At 45.9% G+C, this 18,538-nt stretch overlaps 1 protein-coding gene across 1 annotated transcript in view; it reads left to right on the top strand.

The window, feature by feature from the left end:
• CHST8 (carbohydrate sulfotransferase 8) overlaps positions 1–14,834 on the top strand; it is a 269,314-nt gene extending 254,480 nt beyond the window's left edge. The window contains exons 2-3 of the mRNA XM_056862796.1: positions 11,260–11,297; positions 13,665–14,834. Of these exons, the coding sequence (XP_056718774.1) occupies positions 11,260–11,297; positions 13,665–14,813 (1,187 nt within the window). The 3' untranslated portion in view covers positions 14,814–14,834. The remainder of the gene's footprint in view (positions 1–11,259; positions 11,298–13,664) is intronic.
• Positions 14,835–18,538: the final 3,704 nt, after the last annotated feature.

Raw genomic sequence — 18,538 nt, 5'->3', positions numbered from 1 at the left:
TTAAGGAATTTGTCATTCTGCTTGAACTCCACAAGTTGGTTCCATTATCATGTGAAGCCATGGTTTAATTGAACAATAGTTGGTTATTTGTCTGAGCTCAGCCCTCCCGCTAACGGTAGTTCATTTGTTTTCCTCAAACCTGGATCTGATGGGAGTTTATGAACCACAGGCACTCTTGTGATTTCTCGTGGCATTCGGATGAGAACTCCTGGGCTAATTCCGGCTTATTTATTTATTTATATCCCGCTTTTCTCTTCAGTGACAACCCGAGGTGGGTGGGGAGATCTCCCACCCCCCGTCTCCGATGCCTGCTGCTGTCCGGTGCAGCAGTGGAAACATTGCGGGGGAATCGCATATCCAGAAGTGATGTCATGCATCACCATGATGCTCTAGCAACCCCTCAAATCTCTATGGGTTGACTCTTGGCTGGCAACCCTAACAGGGTTCCAAATGGGCCTGCAGCATCCTTCTCCCCTCTACCACCTTACCTTCACAACAACCACATAATGAACTAGGTTAGGCTGAGAGGGTACAACTGGCCCGTTGAGAAGAAATATATATACATATTTCTTCTCAACGGGCCAATCGTATCCTCTCAGCCTAACCTAGCTCATTACTGACCTTTCATCAGAATTTAGGACTTTTTAACTCTGGGAAAAGCTGCAGCTGTATTTATTCACTCTAGAACACTGTGTTGTACTGCTAGTTATTGTTTTGTATCTTGTGCGGGTGCTCAATGTTGGAAGTATACTGTAAGGTAAAAAGGTAAAGGTCCCCTGTGCAAGCACCAGGTCATTCTTCACCCATGGGGTGACGTCACATCCCGACGTTTACTAGGCAGACTTTGTTTATGGGGTGGTTTGCCAGTGCCTTCCCCAGTCATCTTCCCTTTACCCCCATCAAGCTGGGTACTCATTTCACCGACCTCGGAAGGATGGAAGGCTGAGTCGACCTTGAGCCGGCTACCTGAAACCGACTTTCGTTGGGATCGAATTCAGGTCGTGAGCAGAGCTTGGACTGCAGTACTGCAGCTTACCACTCTGCGCCATGGGGCTCCTAGAAGTCTACTCTACATGAATATAATATAATTTTTCCACAGCACACCAGTATAGTATTATCATTTGTTGTATTATTATTAATATTTTTGGCTGTACATGCCGTGACTTCTGATGTTGGTCATTTTACCGCATTGTCCCTTTGTTGTTTAGTATACCATTGAGAAGCAAGGCAGCGTAACAGTGAAGTAAATAAATTAATAATTTGTGGACTGAAAATTGGAAAGGGCGTGTCTTCTGCTGGGAACCGTGGAAGTCCGGGAGAGTTTGTGGGTGCCCAAAATGCATTTGAATCGGGATGTCTTCTTATTTGGGGTTAGGAAAGGGTTAATGCCAGAATCATACTGCTTCACGGTGCAAGCCATCAAATCACAGCTGACTTATGGCGGCCTTGTGGGATTTTCAAGGCAAAAGATTTTGGAAGCGGTTTGCCATTGCCTGCCTCCGCATCACAACCCCTGGGGTTTCTTGGAGGTCTCCCATCAAAATGCTAGCCAGGGTCAGGACTGAGTGTATGGCTGGCCCAAGTTCACCCAGGAAACTTCCATGGCGTGAGTGGGGATTTGAACCTGGTTTTCCCAGGTCCTAGTCCAGCACCTTAACCACTACACCACACTGGCTCTCTGTACTAAGCCATACTGCAAATGAACTGAGCCCATGTTAAGGTAGGATTGCCAGGTCCCTCTTCGCCATTGGTGGAAGGTTTTGGGGGCGGAGCCTGAGGAGGGCGGGGTTTGGGGAGGGGAGGGGCTTCAATGCCTTAGAGTCCAATTGCCAAAACGGCCATTTTCTCCAGGTGAATGGATCTCTATCGGCTGGAGATCAGTTGTAATAGCAGGACATCTTCTGGTATTACCTGGAGGTTGGGGGGGAGAAAATAGACACCACTGTACTAGTATCGAGAGATTAGGAAATCAGTACAGGAGCGAAGAATACTTATAAGTGCAAAAACTATTTATAAGCTACCGTGTCTAATATAATACGCACTCATAAATACACAAAATGAACCATTCATACAGTTATATCAAATATACAGAACCATCTCTAGGATGGTAGTAAATAGAAACAGTTCAATTCAAAGGTGCAGTCTCTCTCAAAATATGCACATCAATCTTCTGTATTCATCTCATGCAGGTAAGTAAGCAGATGTAATAGATATTAATTCAGGAGGAATAACTTCATGGAGGATACGGCCGTTTCAAATTCTTTGCGATTTGAATTCTTCATCAGTCCTTCAAGCATTTTCCTCTTATATTGCACATCTTGATAATAAATTGCAAAGTGCTGGATATAGGTTGGTTCCCACAAAGGGTAACATTCACAAATGGCTACATTTGTGAATGTTACCCTTCGTGGGAACCAACCTATATCCAGCACTTTCCTCCTGAATTAATATCTATTACATCTGCTTACTTACCTGCATGAGATGAATACAGAAGATTGATGTGCATATTTTGAGAGAGACTGCACCTTTGAATTGAACTGTTTCTATTTACTATCATCCTAGAGATGGTTCTGTATATTTGATATAACTGAATGAATGGTTCATTTTGTGTATTTATGAGTGCGTATTATATTAGACACGGTAGCTTATAAATAGTTTTTGCACTTATAAGTATTCTTCGCTCCTGTACTGATTACCTGGAGGTTGGCAACCCTATGTTAAGGAGAAAAAGAAAGTGCTTTTTTTATGCAACACTGGCTGAGAAATTTGGAAGCTACTTGATAATAGACTCGCCTGGCATCCATTGCTTCTGCCTTCTTTCCATTGTGTTAGGTAGCACAACCCCTTTTTTTCCTGCACGTGTGGAGCAGGCCAGCTTCTGCACAAGCATACACATTTTCTGTCGGGGAATGAACCATGCAGCATTAAATAGCATGCACGGCAATGCTGCAGCAGGACCCAGCCAACTTCTCCAAAGGAGCCAGGGATTGTCTTTTTATCATTTATTGAATGCACTCATTGTGAAACTGCCTCTCTGCAGAAATGTCACTGACCACTCGAAACTACATGGAAGGCCAAAAGAGATTCAAGACACGCATTGTCTGCTCCTTGATGGAAGCTTTGTGCGAGGACCCCTCCGGATCAGTTAACCTCGCTTGCATCACCCCATTAATTCCCTTCCCTGTAATAAAACTGAGAAGCGTTCAGGTGACTTAGTGACGGCTGGTAAAAAAAAATTCTCAATGCGGCAGAACAGAGGGTTTATTGGCAGGTTAAAGAAAACTACAAAGCCTCTTTTCAGATGTTCGTGTACAAGACCTGCTAAGCAGGCAGCGTCTGGATTGGGTAGGCAGTACAAAAAAGGATACCCTGGTGGCCTCCTTCCTTTGGTCTCCCAGACTGAAAGAACACGAGCCGATCTCGAAAACATGGAGCAGGCCTTCAGGACTGAACTCAGGTATCGCCTGGTTGCAGGCTTCTGGGCTGCGGTGGTGAAGCTGCATCTTGGAAGAGCAAGATTCCAGGCCAGCAGCACCTTGCTCTTCTACTGCAGACTGACAGGGCGACCCTCCTGAAACCTGCATCCTGGAACAGCTCCACCTGACATGCTGGCAATGCAAGAAGCAGACAAGAGTGCCTGGCCTGCAGGGCTTTTGCTCTCACATGTGCACAAAAAGGTTTCATTTATTTATTTAACTTCCACTTTTCTCTCCATCGGGGACCCAATGTGGCTTACAACATTCTCTGCCTTATACAGAGTCCAGCTCTTGTTCTATGCTCTCTCAAGGGCAGGTTTGTCTACTGTGGCTGGCAGGAGCTCTCTAGGTTCTGGAGATCTTTCATATCCTCTACTCCCTGTGACTTTTTTTTTTAACCTGGAGATGCTGGAGATTGAACTGGGGATCTTCTTCAGGCAAAGCAGATGCTCTACCACTGAGCCACAGGCCCTCCCCAAGTCTCATGGGGGGTGAAGATGGCTTGGACATCACTTTCTCTTTCACAAAAGGAAGTGATGTCCCAACACTCTAGGAATTTTTACCCGTCTATGGTAAAACAGAGAGACCTGGAACTTCCCAAAGAGTCCTTATGTCGCTTCCAGTCGCTACCATTTTACCATAAAATTTGAAAACTCCTATAGCATCATGACATTACTTCCTATCCCAAAACAGGAAGGGTCATCCCAATGTCAATTGACACCACCCCAATCTCCACTGTGTGGGCACAGGGGACGTCAGCGGGAGGGTCCCTGCCAGAACCTTGAAAGTGGCAATCCTGTTGCAACCGAAGTGTGCTGGGCGTGGTTTCAATACCTAATATCTGCCCAGGAAAACACATGCCTCAGAACCACTCCTCAGGATGTCTATCTGGCTTCATCCTCAAATTTCCCCCAGTCCAAGTCTAGCATGTCACTGCCATATTATCAATCAATCAATAATTTATTTTCAGTCATAGACCATCAAATAAGACAAATTTGCATAGTTACATAGCATAGGATAAAAACAAATACAAAATAAATTTGCTATTAAAATGATTAAATGGTTAAAATGGTTCAAAATGGCAAGATTATCAAAGTGCATAACTAATTAATATCCGGTAAAGGTAAAGGTCCCCTGTGCAAGCACCGGGTCATTCCTGACCCATGGGGTGACGTCACATCCCGACGTTTACTAGGCAGACTTTGTTTTACGGGGTGGCTTGCCAGTGCCCTCCCCAGTCATCTTCCCTTTACCCCCAGCAAGCTGGGTACTCAGGATGGAAGGCTGAGTCGACCTTGAGCCAGCTACCTGAAATCAACTTCCATTAAGATCAAACTCAGGTCGTGAGCAGAGCTTGGACTGCAGTACTGCAGCTTACCACTCTGCGCCACGGGGCTCTTAATTAATATCCAAGCAAATACTAAATGTGGGTAAAATTAGAATGCTTGATAATATCCTAAAATTACAGAGGCTAAAACTAGAAGGGGAAATAAATGAATGAACATGTATTCAAACTGCAGGATCAAACAGTATTCATTCTCTATTTCCTTAGCTATTGTAGGTTCTTAAGCACACTCTGCCTGAATTTAATTGCTAGCCAAGCAAACCTGGCCATGCTTGCAGATAGGTTAGCCATAGTATCCGATAGGAGGAGCTCTAAACGTCGCTTTCTGAAAGGTCTGGGGCAGTCCACTAATAATGGGATCAATGAGCCTGTACGAATGGGATCATAAAGATTACACTCAAATAGCACGTGTTCGGTGGTTTCAAGCGCATCCTGTTTACATATGCATTTACGTGCTTCTAATGGTCATATAACTAGGGTTGCCAGGTTCCTCTTCACCATCGGCGGGAGGTTTTTGGGGAGGAGCCTAAGGAGGGCAGGGTTTGAGAAGGGAGGGACTTCCATGCCATAGAGTCCAATTGCCAAAGCAGCCATTTTCTCCAGGGGAACTGATCTCTATCGGCTGGAGATCAGTTGTAATAGCAGGAGATCTTCTGCCACCACCTGGAGGTTCAGTATAGGAATAGCTGTAACTAATGCCAACAGTTTTGAGGCTATATATTTACAGTATGTGGTAATATACCCACCAGCATCACATATTACCAACAACACATGTATTTATTTCTTTTACACATAGAATTTATGAACAAAGACGCATTCTCAGCACTTCCTATAAAAGGTAAGTATAATAGTATTGCATCATAATCAATTTGTCCTTTATGATGTATTTCTTTTTCTTTTGCAGCAGCTGATTAGTTGAAGGAGAAAACGATCGTTTCAAGGCACAGGGGCCGATTCTTCTTCAGTTCTTCAATCATACGTCCTATGCAATTTATTTCTCATCATCCAAAGTTTCAGGTTTCAATTGAATAACCATTTATGGATATGATGTACAATAAGTCCCCACACGGGGTAAGTAACAGGAATCAGTCCACTCTGGTAACGATCCCAACGCCATTGGGATCGTTACCAGAGTGGACTGATTCCTGTTACTTACCCCGTGTGGGGACTTATTGTACATCATATCCATAAATGGTTATTCAATTGAAACCTGAAACTTTGGATGATGAGAAATAAATTGCATAGGACGTATGATTGAAGAACTGAAGAAGAATCGGCCCCTGTGCCTTGAAACGATCGTTTTCTCCTTCAACTAATCAGCTGCTGCAAAAGAAAAAGAAATACATCATAAAGGACAAATTGATTATGATGCAATACTATTATACTTACCTTTTATAGGAAGTGCTGAGAATGCGTCTTTGTTCATAAATTCTATGTGTAAAAGAAATAAATACATGTGTTGTTGGTAATATGTGATGCTGGTGGGTATATTACCACATACTGTAAATATATAGCCTCAAAACTGTTGGCATTAGTTACAGCTATTCCTATACTGAATTTCTCATCTTAAGATAGGTGTATAGAGGTGTCTTATTTGTTTCCACCACCTGGAGGTTGGCAGCCCTATATATAACCCATCCGAAAACGTGGAAGGCAGGTTATTATGCCAAAGAAGCATAAAGCATAACTGTCATGTTAAAGCAAGGATTTTGGCCACTCCAGTCGATTTCTTTAGTGTAATTACCCCAGTGTAGTTCACAACATTCAGCTGCAGTTTTCTCCTCCGACCCTGATGTTGCAGATCCAAGCATGTGCGAGTCAGTAATCAAGGGTTAAAGATGCCGTCTCCGCCAAGCCCGGTGTCTGAAGGGCCGCTCAAGTGATTAGCAATCAACTTCTCCAGCTCCCTTCCATTCACGCTGCATCCTCCTGGTTCTTGTTTCTGCCACTTGTGTCGTATTGGTGCACTTATTAGTCTCTCCAGCTAATGGAATTTCTTTGCCCTGTTTAATAATTGGAAGTACAAAACGTGTGGGCAACAATAAAATAAAATAAACCTCTGTGAAGAAGCCATCTTTAGAAAACGTTGGTGGCAGGAAAACTGTGAATATCACTGACACCTTTTCTTTCAGCACGGAACAGCTTGGAGACCTCAGGCTATACATTATCTGAAACGTATGACTGCCACCCAGACTGGCAGCTGCGTGTCTTGCTCTGCCTCTGGAATATATGGCACAACTTTATTAATCCCATGACATTGTGACCCGGTGCATATTTTCCTCCCTGCCCCTTCTCATCAGTGGCTGATACCAGCAATGGTGGGGAATAAGGTTGTCAGGTCCCTAAGGAGAACAGGGTTGGGGAGGGGGACGGACTTCAATGCCATAGAGTCCAATTGCCAAAGCGGCCATTTTCTCCAGATCTCTATCGGCTGGAGATCAGTTGTAAGAGCAAGAGATCTCCAGCTAGTACCTGGAGGTTGGCAACCCTAGTGGGGAAACATGCACTAAGTTGTAAACAACGACCAGGTATCTTGAGAGGGTGACATTCTGAGCGATGTATCATTTGAGACACAATCACTGGTCTATTTTTTTTCCATTTTGGATACAACCCAGATTTATAGTACCCAAAAACCTCCCACTGGTAGCGAAGAGGGACCTGGCAACCCTACAGGGGATGTAGGGTAGGGTTGCCAGCTCCGGGTTGGGAAATATCTGGAGATTTTTTGGGCAGAGCCTGAGAAGGGCAGGGTTTGAGGAGAAGTAGGACTTCAATACCATAGTGTCAATTGCCAAAGCGGCCATTTTCTCCAGGTGAACTGATCTCCATCAGCTGGAGAACAGTTGTAATAGCAGGAGATCTCCAGTATGGTGTAGTGGTTAAGAGCGGTGGTTTGGAGCGGTGGACTCTAATCTGGAGAACTGGGTTTGATTCCCCACTCCTCCACATGAGCGGCAGAGGCTAATCTGGTGAACTGGGTTGGTTTCCCCACTCCTCCACATGAAGGCAGCTGGGTGACCTTATGCTAGTCACAGTTCTCTTAGATCTTAACGAGGATCTTAACGACAGCCCTAGACATGGCTGAACTCAGTTTCAGTCTCCTGATTTGTGGCCACTTCCCTCCAACCCAACACAAATGACTTCAGAGGGAGAAACGGGTGGGTGTCTCACACAAACCTTACTCCGGAGAAGCCGAAAATAAGGAGCCTTCAATTAAAAAGTAATCTGATGGGACTGAACTATACTCCAGCACCGCTGTCAACGGAGTGCCACGCTGTGTGTAACAGTGCGCTGACCTGCAGTTCTCCTTGTCAAAAGTCTGCAGATTGCAAAGGCCCATTAATTAAAGTGAAGCTTTCTCCGGCAGCCCTGACAGTGACAAGTGTTTTGTCCCCGCGCCGAGGAGATGCATAAAGCAGCTTGGCCGCATTGCATAATCCGCGAGAGCTTCTCAGCCGCGTCCACCTCTCTTTCTCTCTCTGCCTCCCCGCTACGTTTGTTTCCAGCGGAAAATAAGGGACCTTGGCATTGTTAGCGGTGTGCGCCTCGGCGTTGCGAGAGACGAACCGCCGCCGAAGCCAAAGGTGTGGCAGAGCAGTGCTTGGTGAGATGCCGTCGCCGGGCATTTACACGGAGCAATGATGTTCGCTTTCTATTCGGGGCGATATTATTTAGCTGAACAATTCCAAACACATGGGTAATGAGTTCCAGGTAGCGGCTTCTCTAGAGTGATCGGATTTGGACGTCAGACCTGTGCAATCCAAACAGGGAGGTTCCCGGGACTTTGAGCATCAGACCAGGAGATATTTGGCCACGGCCAATGGCCCAGGCTAGCCTGATCTTGTCAGATCTCAGAAGCCAAGCAGGGTCAGCCCTGGTTAGTATTTGGATGAGAGACCACCAAGGAAGACCAGGGTTGCTGTGCAGAGGAAGGCACTGGCAAACCACCTCTGTTAGTCTCTTGCCATGAAAACCCCAAAAGGGGTCACCATAAGTCGGCTGCGACTTGAAGGCACTTTACACGCACGCACAATGTTATATTTGAATCTCTATCAATCAGCAAAAAGGGGACTATTTTGTTTCTTGTTGGGGGGGCAGGAATTCTCGCCAATATGGGGGTGATCCATTTATCTCAGTGGTGTTTAAAGAGGGGGCATTCCATCATTTTATGAGACAATGGGTCAATTGTCTTTAAACTGCATGGGTAAAGTCTGTCAGAATATGGTACATTTCTATATCTTCCGTTTAATAATGCTGAGGGTACAGCATTTCCAGGTTTCCACAAGCCCCACTCAGGATGCTCAAACACTTGGCTGTTCAGTGGCCCCAAAACTGTTGCACCAAGATGCTGAGCAGTCTCTTGGATGTGTCTCCCTGTCTGTAATCTTCATCCTGCCCTTTGTCTAAGGAGCTCAGTGCAGCTTACGCACACCTTTCTCTCTTGCTTCTGTCCTCGCAACAACCTTATTCATTAGAGTAAGATGAGAAAGAGGGACAGGCCCCAGGTCACCCAGAAGGCTTCATGGCTGTCTGGGGGCTTAAACCCCCGTCTCCCGGGATCTTCTCTGACATGCTGTCTCTCCCCCACCCCGAGGGTTGCCAAGTGCCCAATGGTGGCGGGTAAAATCCATAGAGTGACATAGGCATGTCAAGCGGGGTGTGTGCTTGTGCCACGCCAGGTGCTCACGCACATCTCACACCCCGGCCGCAGCCTTGCAAAGCTCCCGCCGGTGGAGCTATGGGGCCTGGCAAGCCTACCCACCCCCCACCCCGGCTGTTGCTGGTATTCTGAAACCCAAAGGGAACAGCAACATGAGCAGTGAATCCCTACCAATATTGCCTCAGGAATCTTTACAACAGCCCTGCAAGTCAGCCAGTATTATCATGATAGAGCCAGTGTGGTGGAATGATTAAGAGCGGTGGGCACCATCAGGTGATGGTGAGATTTCACTTCTGGGTGTTCCCCAGAAATGACATCACTCCTCTCTAGGAATTGCTGGAATGTCTATGGTGAAACTATAGAAATTCCAGCAATTCCTAGAGTGTATTGACTTAATTTCTGGGTTTTCCCCAAGTGACATCATTCCATCACTCAACAGCAGTTGTTGTTCACCATTTTCTCCTGCTGGCCATAAGAGTGGCAGCAGGGAATGGGAACCAGCGACATAGGATCCCCCACCTCAGGGGGGAAATGGAAAGTCTGCTTGCCAAGCTCCAGGTGGGGCCTGGAGATCTCCTTGAATTACAACTGATCTCCAGGCTACAGAGATCAGTTCCCCCAGAGAAAATGGCTGCTTTGGGCAAGTGAAGCTTGGCACAGCAGCCTTCCCTGCCTTCCTCCCCCCCCTCCTGTGTTTCTGCCAGCCCCACTGGGCACAAAGCTGCACATGAGAGAGCCATCTTGGCAGAACAAGAGCAAGGCTGGCTGAATAGCCCAGAGAAGAGGAAGGGGGGGGGAGAGAAGCGCTACCAGAGGGCTTTCTGATGTTCCTCAAACTGGCACCTACTCTGGCACCCTAGGTTCACCAAATGAGTCCTGAGAGAAACAGCATTTAATCCAAAGCCTAACCTCCACACACATACACAGCTGCTTTTTAACATTAAATAATTTGTCAGGTTACAGATCTCCTGCATAATGTGTGGTTTGGTCCTACTGAGGCTGAGGGATGAAATTGAGAGGGCAGGGACCTGGGGGCACCATCACATCAACCGTGTTATGTCATTTCCAGGGCGAACTGAAAGGGATATCATACCACTCTAGGATTCAGCAGGATCTCTGTGGTTTTGCCATAGAGTTTCCATTGAATCCTAGAATGATGGGATGCCACTTCAAGGTTTGCCCCAGAAATGTCACACTGTCAATGTGATAGCATTCTTTCCTTCATTTCCCGCCTACCAAGTGGTGGCTGAGATCCGGGGGGGCGGAGGGGGGGTCAGTTCTATTTGATCCTGTGTCTCTATGCTACACCTGCTCTAGTAAGAACAAGTTTCTATGTCAACCCCTCATGGGCCACAAACACAGAATCAGCCATGGTTGGAGAGGGGATGCATTTATTTCGAAGCAGGTGTCCATTACGAACCCGTTGGGGAAAAGCTGGCTTGCAGAAAACCAAAAGGAACTGATTGAATTTCAGAGCAGAATGAGCCTATTGTCCTGCCCATTTGAAGTTTGATAATATTTTGCTTTGTTCCAGCAACCAAAGCAAACGTTTTGAATTCCATGGAATTAGATAAATATTGACCACTGCCACACCTTCTTCTAAATTGAGGAATATCATGCTTGTTATTTATTTTAAACATTTGTATGCTGCCTTTCTACCAACTATGGCCCTCAAAACTGCAAACGATTAAAGAGTCTGTGTGGGTTGGCCTCAGCGGCTGCAGAGGGACACCCCAATGCAACAAGACAATGACTTTCTTTCTTCTTTCTTTCCTTAGGACTAAGATATAACATGGAATCTCAGCAACCCAAAAAAGTAAGTTAAAAGGGTCTTTGGGAAGTTGTACACTGTGACTTAGGTTTTCAAGGCCAAGAAGGAGAGAACAGGCTGCAGCTGAAGGAAGAAGCAAGCGGCTAGATGAGCAGAGATGCTTGGAGAAGGAAGGACCCGTCGTGATTCCCCAGAATACAAATGCGTTTATTAAATTCTCCCAATTTGTTATACTGTCAAAATTCAGCTTCTAGTAGTTTGTTAGGGCTGCCTAAATCTAACACGCTTTGCTTGTAAAATATTTTGCATATCCACATTTTGCATTAATTCTCACCAATTTCTTTAGAAACCCTTGTAAAAGTCATCCAGCCTTACTGGCATGAGAAAGCCTGGTAGAACTGCACCACCTAGTGGCCCTGAGCCGCTAGTAGTCCTGAGACTTCGAAATGACTGGGAACAGTTAAGGGTTTTTAAATTGTCAGGGAAAATTCACTTCCAGGTCTCTGCTTAGCATGGAGCACTAGTGGTGTATTTATCTGCATGGAAGCCTGCTTTTGGGCAGGCTGAGCTTGAATTCTCTTGGTTGGATCCAGTTTTCCCAATGAATCCCACCCAATTCCCCTTGCTACTATAACCCCCATCCCATGTGGCTTTTGTCCACAGAGGTCCCATGGTCCCTGGCATAGCCCTTCTCGGTGGTGTTTCCCAGCAGAAAAGCTGGTTGGATCCAACCCTGTGTGACAAATTGATAACACTGGCTGGTCTCTAATTTTACAGAGGGCCTCTAGGGACAGGAAGATATAAGATATAATATATAAGAAAAGCCCTGCTGGATCAGGCCAAGGCCCATCAAGTCCAGCAGTCTGTTCACACAGTGGCCAACCAGGTGCCTCTAGGAAGCCCCCAAGCAAGATGACTGCAGCAGCAGCACCGTCCTGCCTGTGTTCCACAGCACCTAATATAACAGGCATGCTCCTCTGATCCTGGAGAGAATAGGCATGCATCATGACCAGTGATGCTTGGGAAATGGTTCCCAAGTTCAGCATTGTAGCATTAAACTGGAAATACATGAAAAAGCAGGAGATGAAGTCATAGCAGAGTGAGGGCTTCCAAGAAAACCAAATCCAACGGGTTGGATCCTGCAGATCCATTCTGCTAATGGTGCACTTTGCTTTGGAGAAGAAGCCTCCAGCAGAAGAACTTCTTGTATCAGAAGGAGATGAGCATGGCTATTAGCAGAACAGATATGTGGGATCCAACCCATGATGGTATGTGCAAATTTCCACCATGAGGAAGCCAAGTCATTACCCCAAGTCTGCAATCAGGATATGAGGGGAACTAATCAGGAAGATCTGAATATGTGTGTCATGACCCAGAGCCCTGCATGACCTGTGGTTTCCCATGGCATCATACAAGAGTGTTCATGGTGATTTTCCAGTGAGAGCTGTACATGCACAGCCTTTCTCAGTGGGGGGGGGGGGAGAAGGGGGTCACTTCTCTGCAGCATCCAACACACAGTCAAAGCCATAAGGTCATAAACTAGTTGGCCCAGCTTGGCTGAAATTTGTGTTGCTTCTCTTGACATTCCTTGGATGTTTAAGAGCCAGTGTGGTGTAGTTAAGAGTGGTGGTTTGGAGCGGTGGACTCTGATCTGGAGAACCGGGTTTGATTCCCCACTCCTCCACATGAGCGGCAGAGGCTAATCTGGTAAACTGGATTTGTTTCCCCTCTCCTACAAATGAAGCCAGCTGGGTGACCTTGGGCTAGTCGCAGCCCTCTTTGAGCTCTCTCAGCCTCACCTACCTCACAGGGTGTCTGTTGTGGGGAAGGGAAGGGAAGGTGATTGTAAGCCGGTTTGATTCTTCCTTAAGTGGTAGAGAAAGTCGGCATATAAAAACCAACTCTTCTTCTTCTTCTAAGCAGAAACCTCCCAAATTCTCCCTAGAGTGGCACATTAAGCAAAAAATTGGCAGCAATCCAAAAAGAAACAAACCTGCCTGGCAGATAAAGTATCCTCTTCAGTATTTCTTTTCATTTCCACATGCCATCAGTGTTAAACCGTACCTTGAGAAACATATGTGTGAAGAGACACCCCTGTACACACCCCAAGATGAATTTTTTCCAACAATTTCACATAAACTATGACCACACAATTAGACCAGCTTACACACTGAGCCTTTCTGGTTTATCTCGGGAATTGATGCTTGTGTGAAGAGCAATAAATACAAAAACAGAAAAGGGTGGGAAATCATTACAGTGGTACCAAAGCCCCCTGTAAGACAATGCATTTTCTTTCCGTCGTTAAGTGGAACTAAAACCGTACAAATAGCTTGCCCCATTAAAATGAACAAGCTGTCCACAGTGATGAATACTCTCTCATTTAGCAATTTCTTGGGCCTTTTTCCCCATTAGGACTGTGCGCCCAGCAACAATCAGGATGGGAAAACACAGGGGAACGCAGCGGCTGAATTCCCTATTGTGAACCAGAGGGCTTCGCTACACCCATTTCCAAGTGGACCGACTGAGCGTCAAAGCACAGATATCAAGCCAAACATGCTGTTTGTCATTAAAGACCGTCAGAGAAAAGGCACGGGAGCCAATTCTGCTAGGACTCATAAGCGAAAGAGGAGATTTGTCATCAAGAAGAGCCCCGTCCTGATTGCCATAAACGGCTCTTTCCCCAACCTGTCCATTCTGAAACTGGAGGATAGAAGCGACGTCAAATGGAAAAGCCTGTATGAGACCCAAAGGGAGAGAAAGCGAATCATGAGAGAGACGTGTGCCAAATATAAGAGCAACAGCAAACATATAATCACACCATATCATGTTTCCAGGATATTCGTTGAAGATAAATACCGAATTCTCTACTGTGAAGTTCCCAAAGCTGGTTGCTCCAACTGGAAGAGGGTGCTCATGGTTCTTAATGGGCTGGCCTCCTCCACCAGGGTTATTCAACACAACACAGTGCATTATGGGAATTACTTAAAAAGGTTGGATGGGTTTGACCGCAAGGGGATCAACTACAGGCTCAACACGTACACAAAAATGCTCTTCGTCCGCGAACCTTTCGAAAAGTTGGTTTCTGCGTTTCGAGACAAGTTTGAGCACCCCAACAATTATTACCACCCTGTTTTTGGCAGACCCATTATTTCGAGGTATCGAGTCAATGCCACGAAAGAAGCACTGAGGACAGGTTCTGGGGTGACATTTAAAGAGTTCATTCAGTACCTTCTAGATGTGCACCGGCCCGTGGGGATGGACATCCACTGGGATCACATCAACAGGCTCTGCAGCCCGTGTCTGATAGACTATGATTTTATAGGCAAATTTGAAACCATGGAAGAAGATGCCAATTTCTTCCTGCATTTAATTAACGCTCCGCAAAATTTGACTTTCCCTAGGTTTAAAGACAGACATTCTGACGAAGAGCGGACAACCACACAAATTATGCATCAATATTTCACACAGCTTTCCCCTGCTCAAAGGCAACGCAGCTATGATTTCTATTATATGGATTATCTGATGTTTAACTACTCCAAACCTTTTGGAGACCTCTACTAAAAGGGGGAGAACTGCTGGGCACAATCTAGGGTTGCCAATCTCCAGGTACTAGCTGGAGCTCTCCTGCTATTACAATGGATCTCCAGCAGATAGAGATCAGTTCACCTGGAGAAAATGGCCAGTTTGGCAATTGGACTCTATGGCATTGAAGTCCCTGCTCTCCCCAAACCTGGCCCTCCTCAGGCTCCACCCCAAAAACCTCCCGCCAGTGGCGAAGAGGGACCTGGCAACCCTAGCACAATCTGCTAGTAGAGCCTCCTATACCAGTCTGTGTTAAAAGAAATTCCTGGTGAATTGCCCTCATTTACAATTACGGTGAAGGGCAGATCTACACTGCAGGCTTCAGTGAGCTACAGAGTCATTCTCTCTCTCCAGAGAGCTCTGGGAAGTGTGGTTCTGTCTGGGGGGTACAGCTAGGACAGTGATCCCTGATGTGGTGTTCATGGATGCCACGGCACCTGCCAGCTTGCTTCCCAGTGCCCACTTCCTTCTTTCCCCAAACCATCTTTTACCCAAAGCAAAGAGCCAATCCTGGCTTTTCTCCACCCCACTGGAGCAAGAGGTGCTTCAGAAAACCCCACAAGGGTTCACAGAAGATTGCGTGGGTCGAGGACCTCCCTTTTGTAGTTGCCCCATGTTAAATTGTTAAATTTATTTGAATTGTGGAACTCTCTACCCCAAGATGTGGTGGTGGCTGCCAACTTGGAAGGCTTTAAAAGGGGAGTGGACATGTTCATGGAGGAGAGGGCTATTCATGGCTACTAATTAAAATGGGTACTAGTCATGATGCACACCTATTCTCTCCAGGATCAGCGCATGCCTATTATGTGCTTTGGAACACAGGCAGGGTAATGTTGCTGCAGTCATTTGTGGGTTTCTTAGAGGCATCTGGTTGGCCACTGTGTAAACAGTCTGCTGGACTTGATGGGTCTTGGTCTGATCCAGCATGGCCTTTCTTATGTTCTTAGGTTCATGTCAACATACCAAGTTGCCTATTGCAGCAGACAACCTCCCATCTCTACTGCTCTGCTCCCACAAGGTGGTGTGACAGGAATAAAACTGGGGCGGGGGGAGGTTACATTATTGGGTTGCTGTAGTGGAAACAACCTTAAGGTAAAGGTAAAGATCCCCTGTGCAAGCACCGAGTCATTCCTGGCCCATGGGGTGACATCACATCCCGACATTTCCTAGGCAGACTTTGTTTATGGGGTGGTTTGCCAGTGCCTTCCCCAGTCATCATCCCTTTACTGCCAGCAAGCTGGGTACTCATTTCACCGACCTCGGAAGGATGGAAGGCTGAGTCAACCTCGAGCTGGCTACCTGAAACCGACTTCCGTCGGGATCGAACTCAGGTCGTGAGCAGAGCTTGGACTGCAGTACTGCAGCTTACCGCTCTGCACCACAGGGCTCTTTGGAAGCAGCCTTACCTCCATATTTTTCAAGGATTATCTGTGATGTCCACGAATGCTGTAGCAGATTGTGAAAAAGAAAGAGAAAGAGACAGAGAGAAACCTCATTTAAAAAAACAAAACAAAAAAATCAACAAAAATGTCACTTTCCATCTATTCTTAGGCCTGCAAAGTCTATGGAAAAGAAGCGTTGATTGTCCGTGCCTGTTTGTGATATATGCTCGGCATTTTTAAAGGATCCACCGCAGAGGTCCTTGCAGCTGCAGCGTTTAAATAAAAGAAGAAGAAGCTAGACTATAACTTGCAATTAGTGGTATTTACATGCACAACTTAACTGTCTCCATCCCATCGTAATTTTTTGACTATGATTTCTACATTTGGTATATTTCTACATCTAATGGCAGGGCTCCTAATAAAGCACAGAATTTTTCAATATGATGTCAATGGATGTTTGCGTTGCTCGGTGATGGAAGAAAAGGAGGGGAGGTGTGTGTAAAGTTCTCAGTGATAGCCTCCCTAATAAGTCAGACAATCAGGGTTCTGCGGAAATATGGTTCGTAAAAGGCAGTTTTTATGGAACTGTTTCCAGTTGCCTTCTGGGAATACTGAAGGGGGGGATCTTTCCATAGTAAAGTGTGATTTCAAGGATGCACCCATCGAAAGCAACTAATATTTAATGAACACACGAGTGCAAAATTAAGCCAGATGTTACAATTCGCAGGATATGAATACATTCTCTTCCATCTAAAGCTCCCTTATGGCACATTCGTCTGCAGGAAAAAACGAAAACACAGCACATTTACATCTTTATGCACACTATTAAAATTCTTTTAATCCTTGGCATTAACATAAATCTTTAGTTTAATCTATGTAGTCTCGGGGAATATCAAATGTCGCCTTTAAAGTAGCAAATAAATTTAGATGCAGCTTCCTGCCCATCAGGGTTTTTTATTTTTAATGGTTACAAACAGTTATTTGCCCCTGTGCAAGACTCCCAGCACTGTTCGGGGTGGTCTCTTTGTCTTAAGGAATGTGGGCACGGGGGGCACAGCAAAACTGTAATGCAGAATCAAGGGGCTGGATCCAAATTAAATTGGCACTTCCCACCGATTTTCCCCTTACTGCGGCAAAAAAAACAACCCTTATTTCTTTCCTTTGGAGGGATCTCCCCCAGGAGCAGCATTTTGCAGTGATCAGTGGGCTGCAGGGGGAGGGGGGAGGCAGGAAAGTTCTGTTCCACTGGTGGGAAATTTAGCCTGGATCTAAGCCAAAGGACAGACTGGTTAACCTAAGGTAGAGGAAGGGGACTACCCTGTCAGTAGTCGGTCTGGCTCTGCCTGTCATCTGCCAAAATTCATTCCATCTTTGGTCGCTTATGCATGGGAGTTTTACCTGAGGTTCGTTGCTCGCTGGACTCACACTTTCTTCTCGCGAAGCTATGCACCAGCTGTCTCCAAGCTCATATATGAAGCCCCTTGAAATGCCACTTTGTAATTGGCTGTAGTGCTTAGGAGTCCCTCCCCACAGAAAATCATGTGCCGGGTCGAAAAGCATTTTAAAAACCCAAAACTTAAAGGAATGGGGAGGAGGGGAGAAACCCAAGCCTTGTTTCTAAATGCCTCTCTTCTGCTCAGAAAGAACTCCCAGGAATCAGAAAGCATTTGAATCCTCGCCTCTTGACACACTTTGTAATTGGCTGTAGTTCTTTCTGTGAGAGAAACGTCTCTCCTCCAAGCTTCCTTGTCCCGCTTTGCCTTATGCATGGGGATTTCAAGCAGGCTGAGCTCAGGGGAGATGGAAGAATCGAGTTAATAAAGGGACAGGAAGTCCCGGGATTTGGGAGGACAGGCAGCGAAGTCATCTCTAATGGACAGAAATCTCATGCATAACTCCAAGGAACAACCAAGACAGAGCAGGGGTGAACATGAGTGAAGGTACCCATGCATAACTGACCTTTGACTCTGAACCACAAGAACCCCAAAATTCTACTCCACTAAGGGCCACAAGATTTTAATACATGTGGTATTCTGTACACACGTAGCTCCAAAATGGGGCAAATAACTCCAAATAGGGCCCCATCGAAATATAAAATGATATTCTCTGCAGCTGCAGTGTGGTTGCAGGGAAAACAAGTCGTGTCTGGGGAATCCTAACCACTTCCAGGTGACACTCTAGGAATTTTGCCTAATCTCTGTGGTGCAGACCATAGAGAGATGGAGAAATTCTTACAGCATCACTAAGGAGGTTATTTTAAGGCCATTTTGGGGGGACTATCTCAGAAGTATACAAGATAGGTACAGTGACCATTAGGGGTGC

The sequence above is a fragment of the Euleptes europaea genome, chromosome 17 (assembly GCF_029931775.1).
Source record: "Euleptes europaea isolate rEulEur1 chromosome 17, rEulEur1.hap1, whole genome shotgun sequence".
Lineage (NCBI taxonomy): Eukaryota > Metazoa > Chordata > Lepidosauria > Squamata > Sphaerodactylidae > Euleptes > Euleptes europaea.
This window is presented reverse-complemented; position numbering and strand designations above follow the sequence as displayed.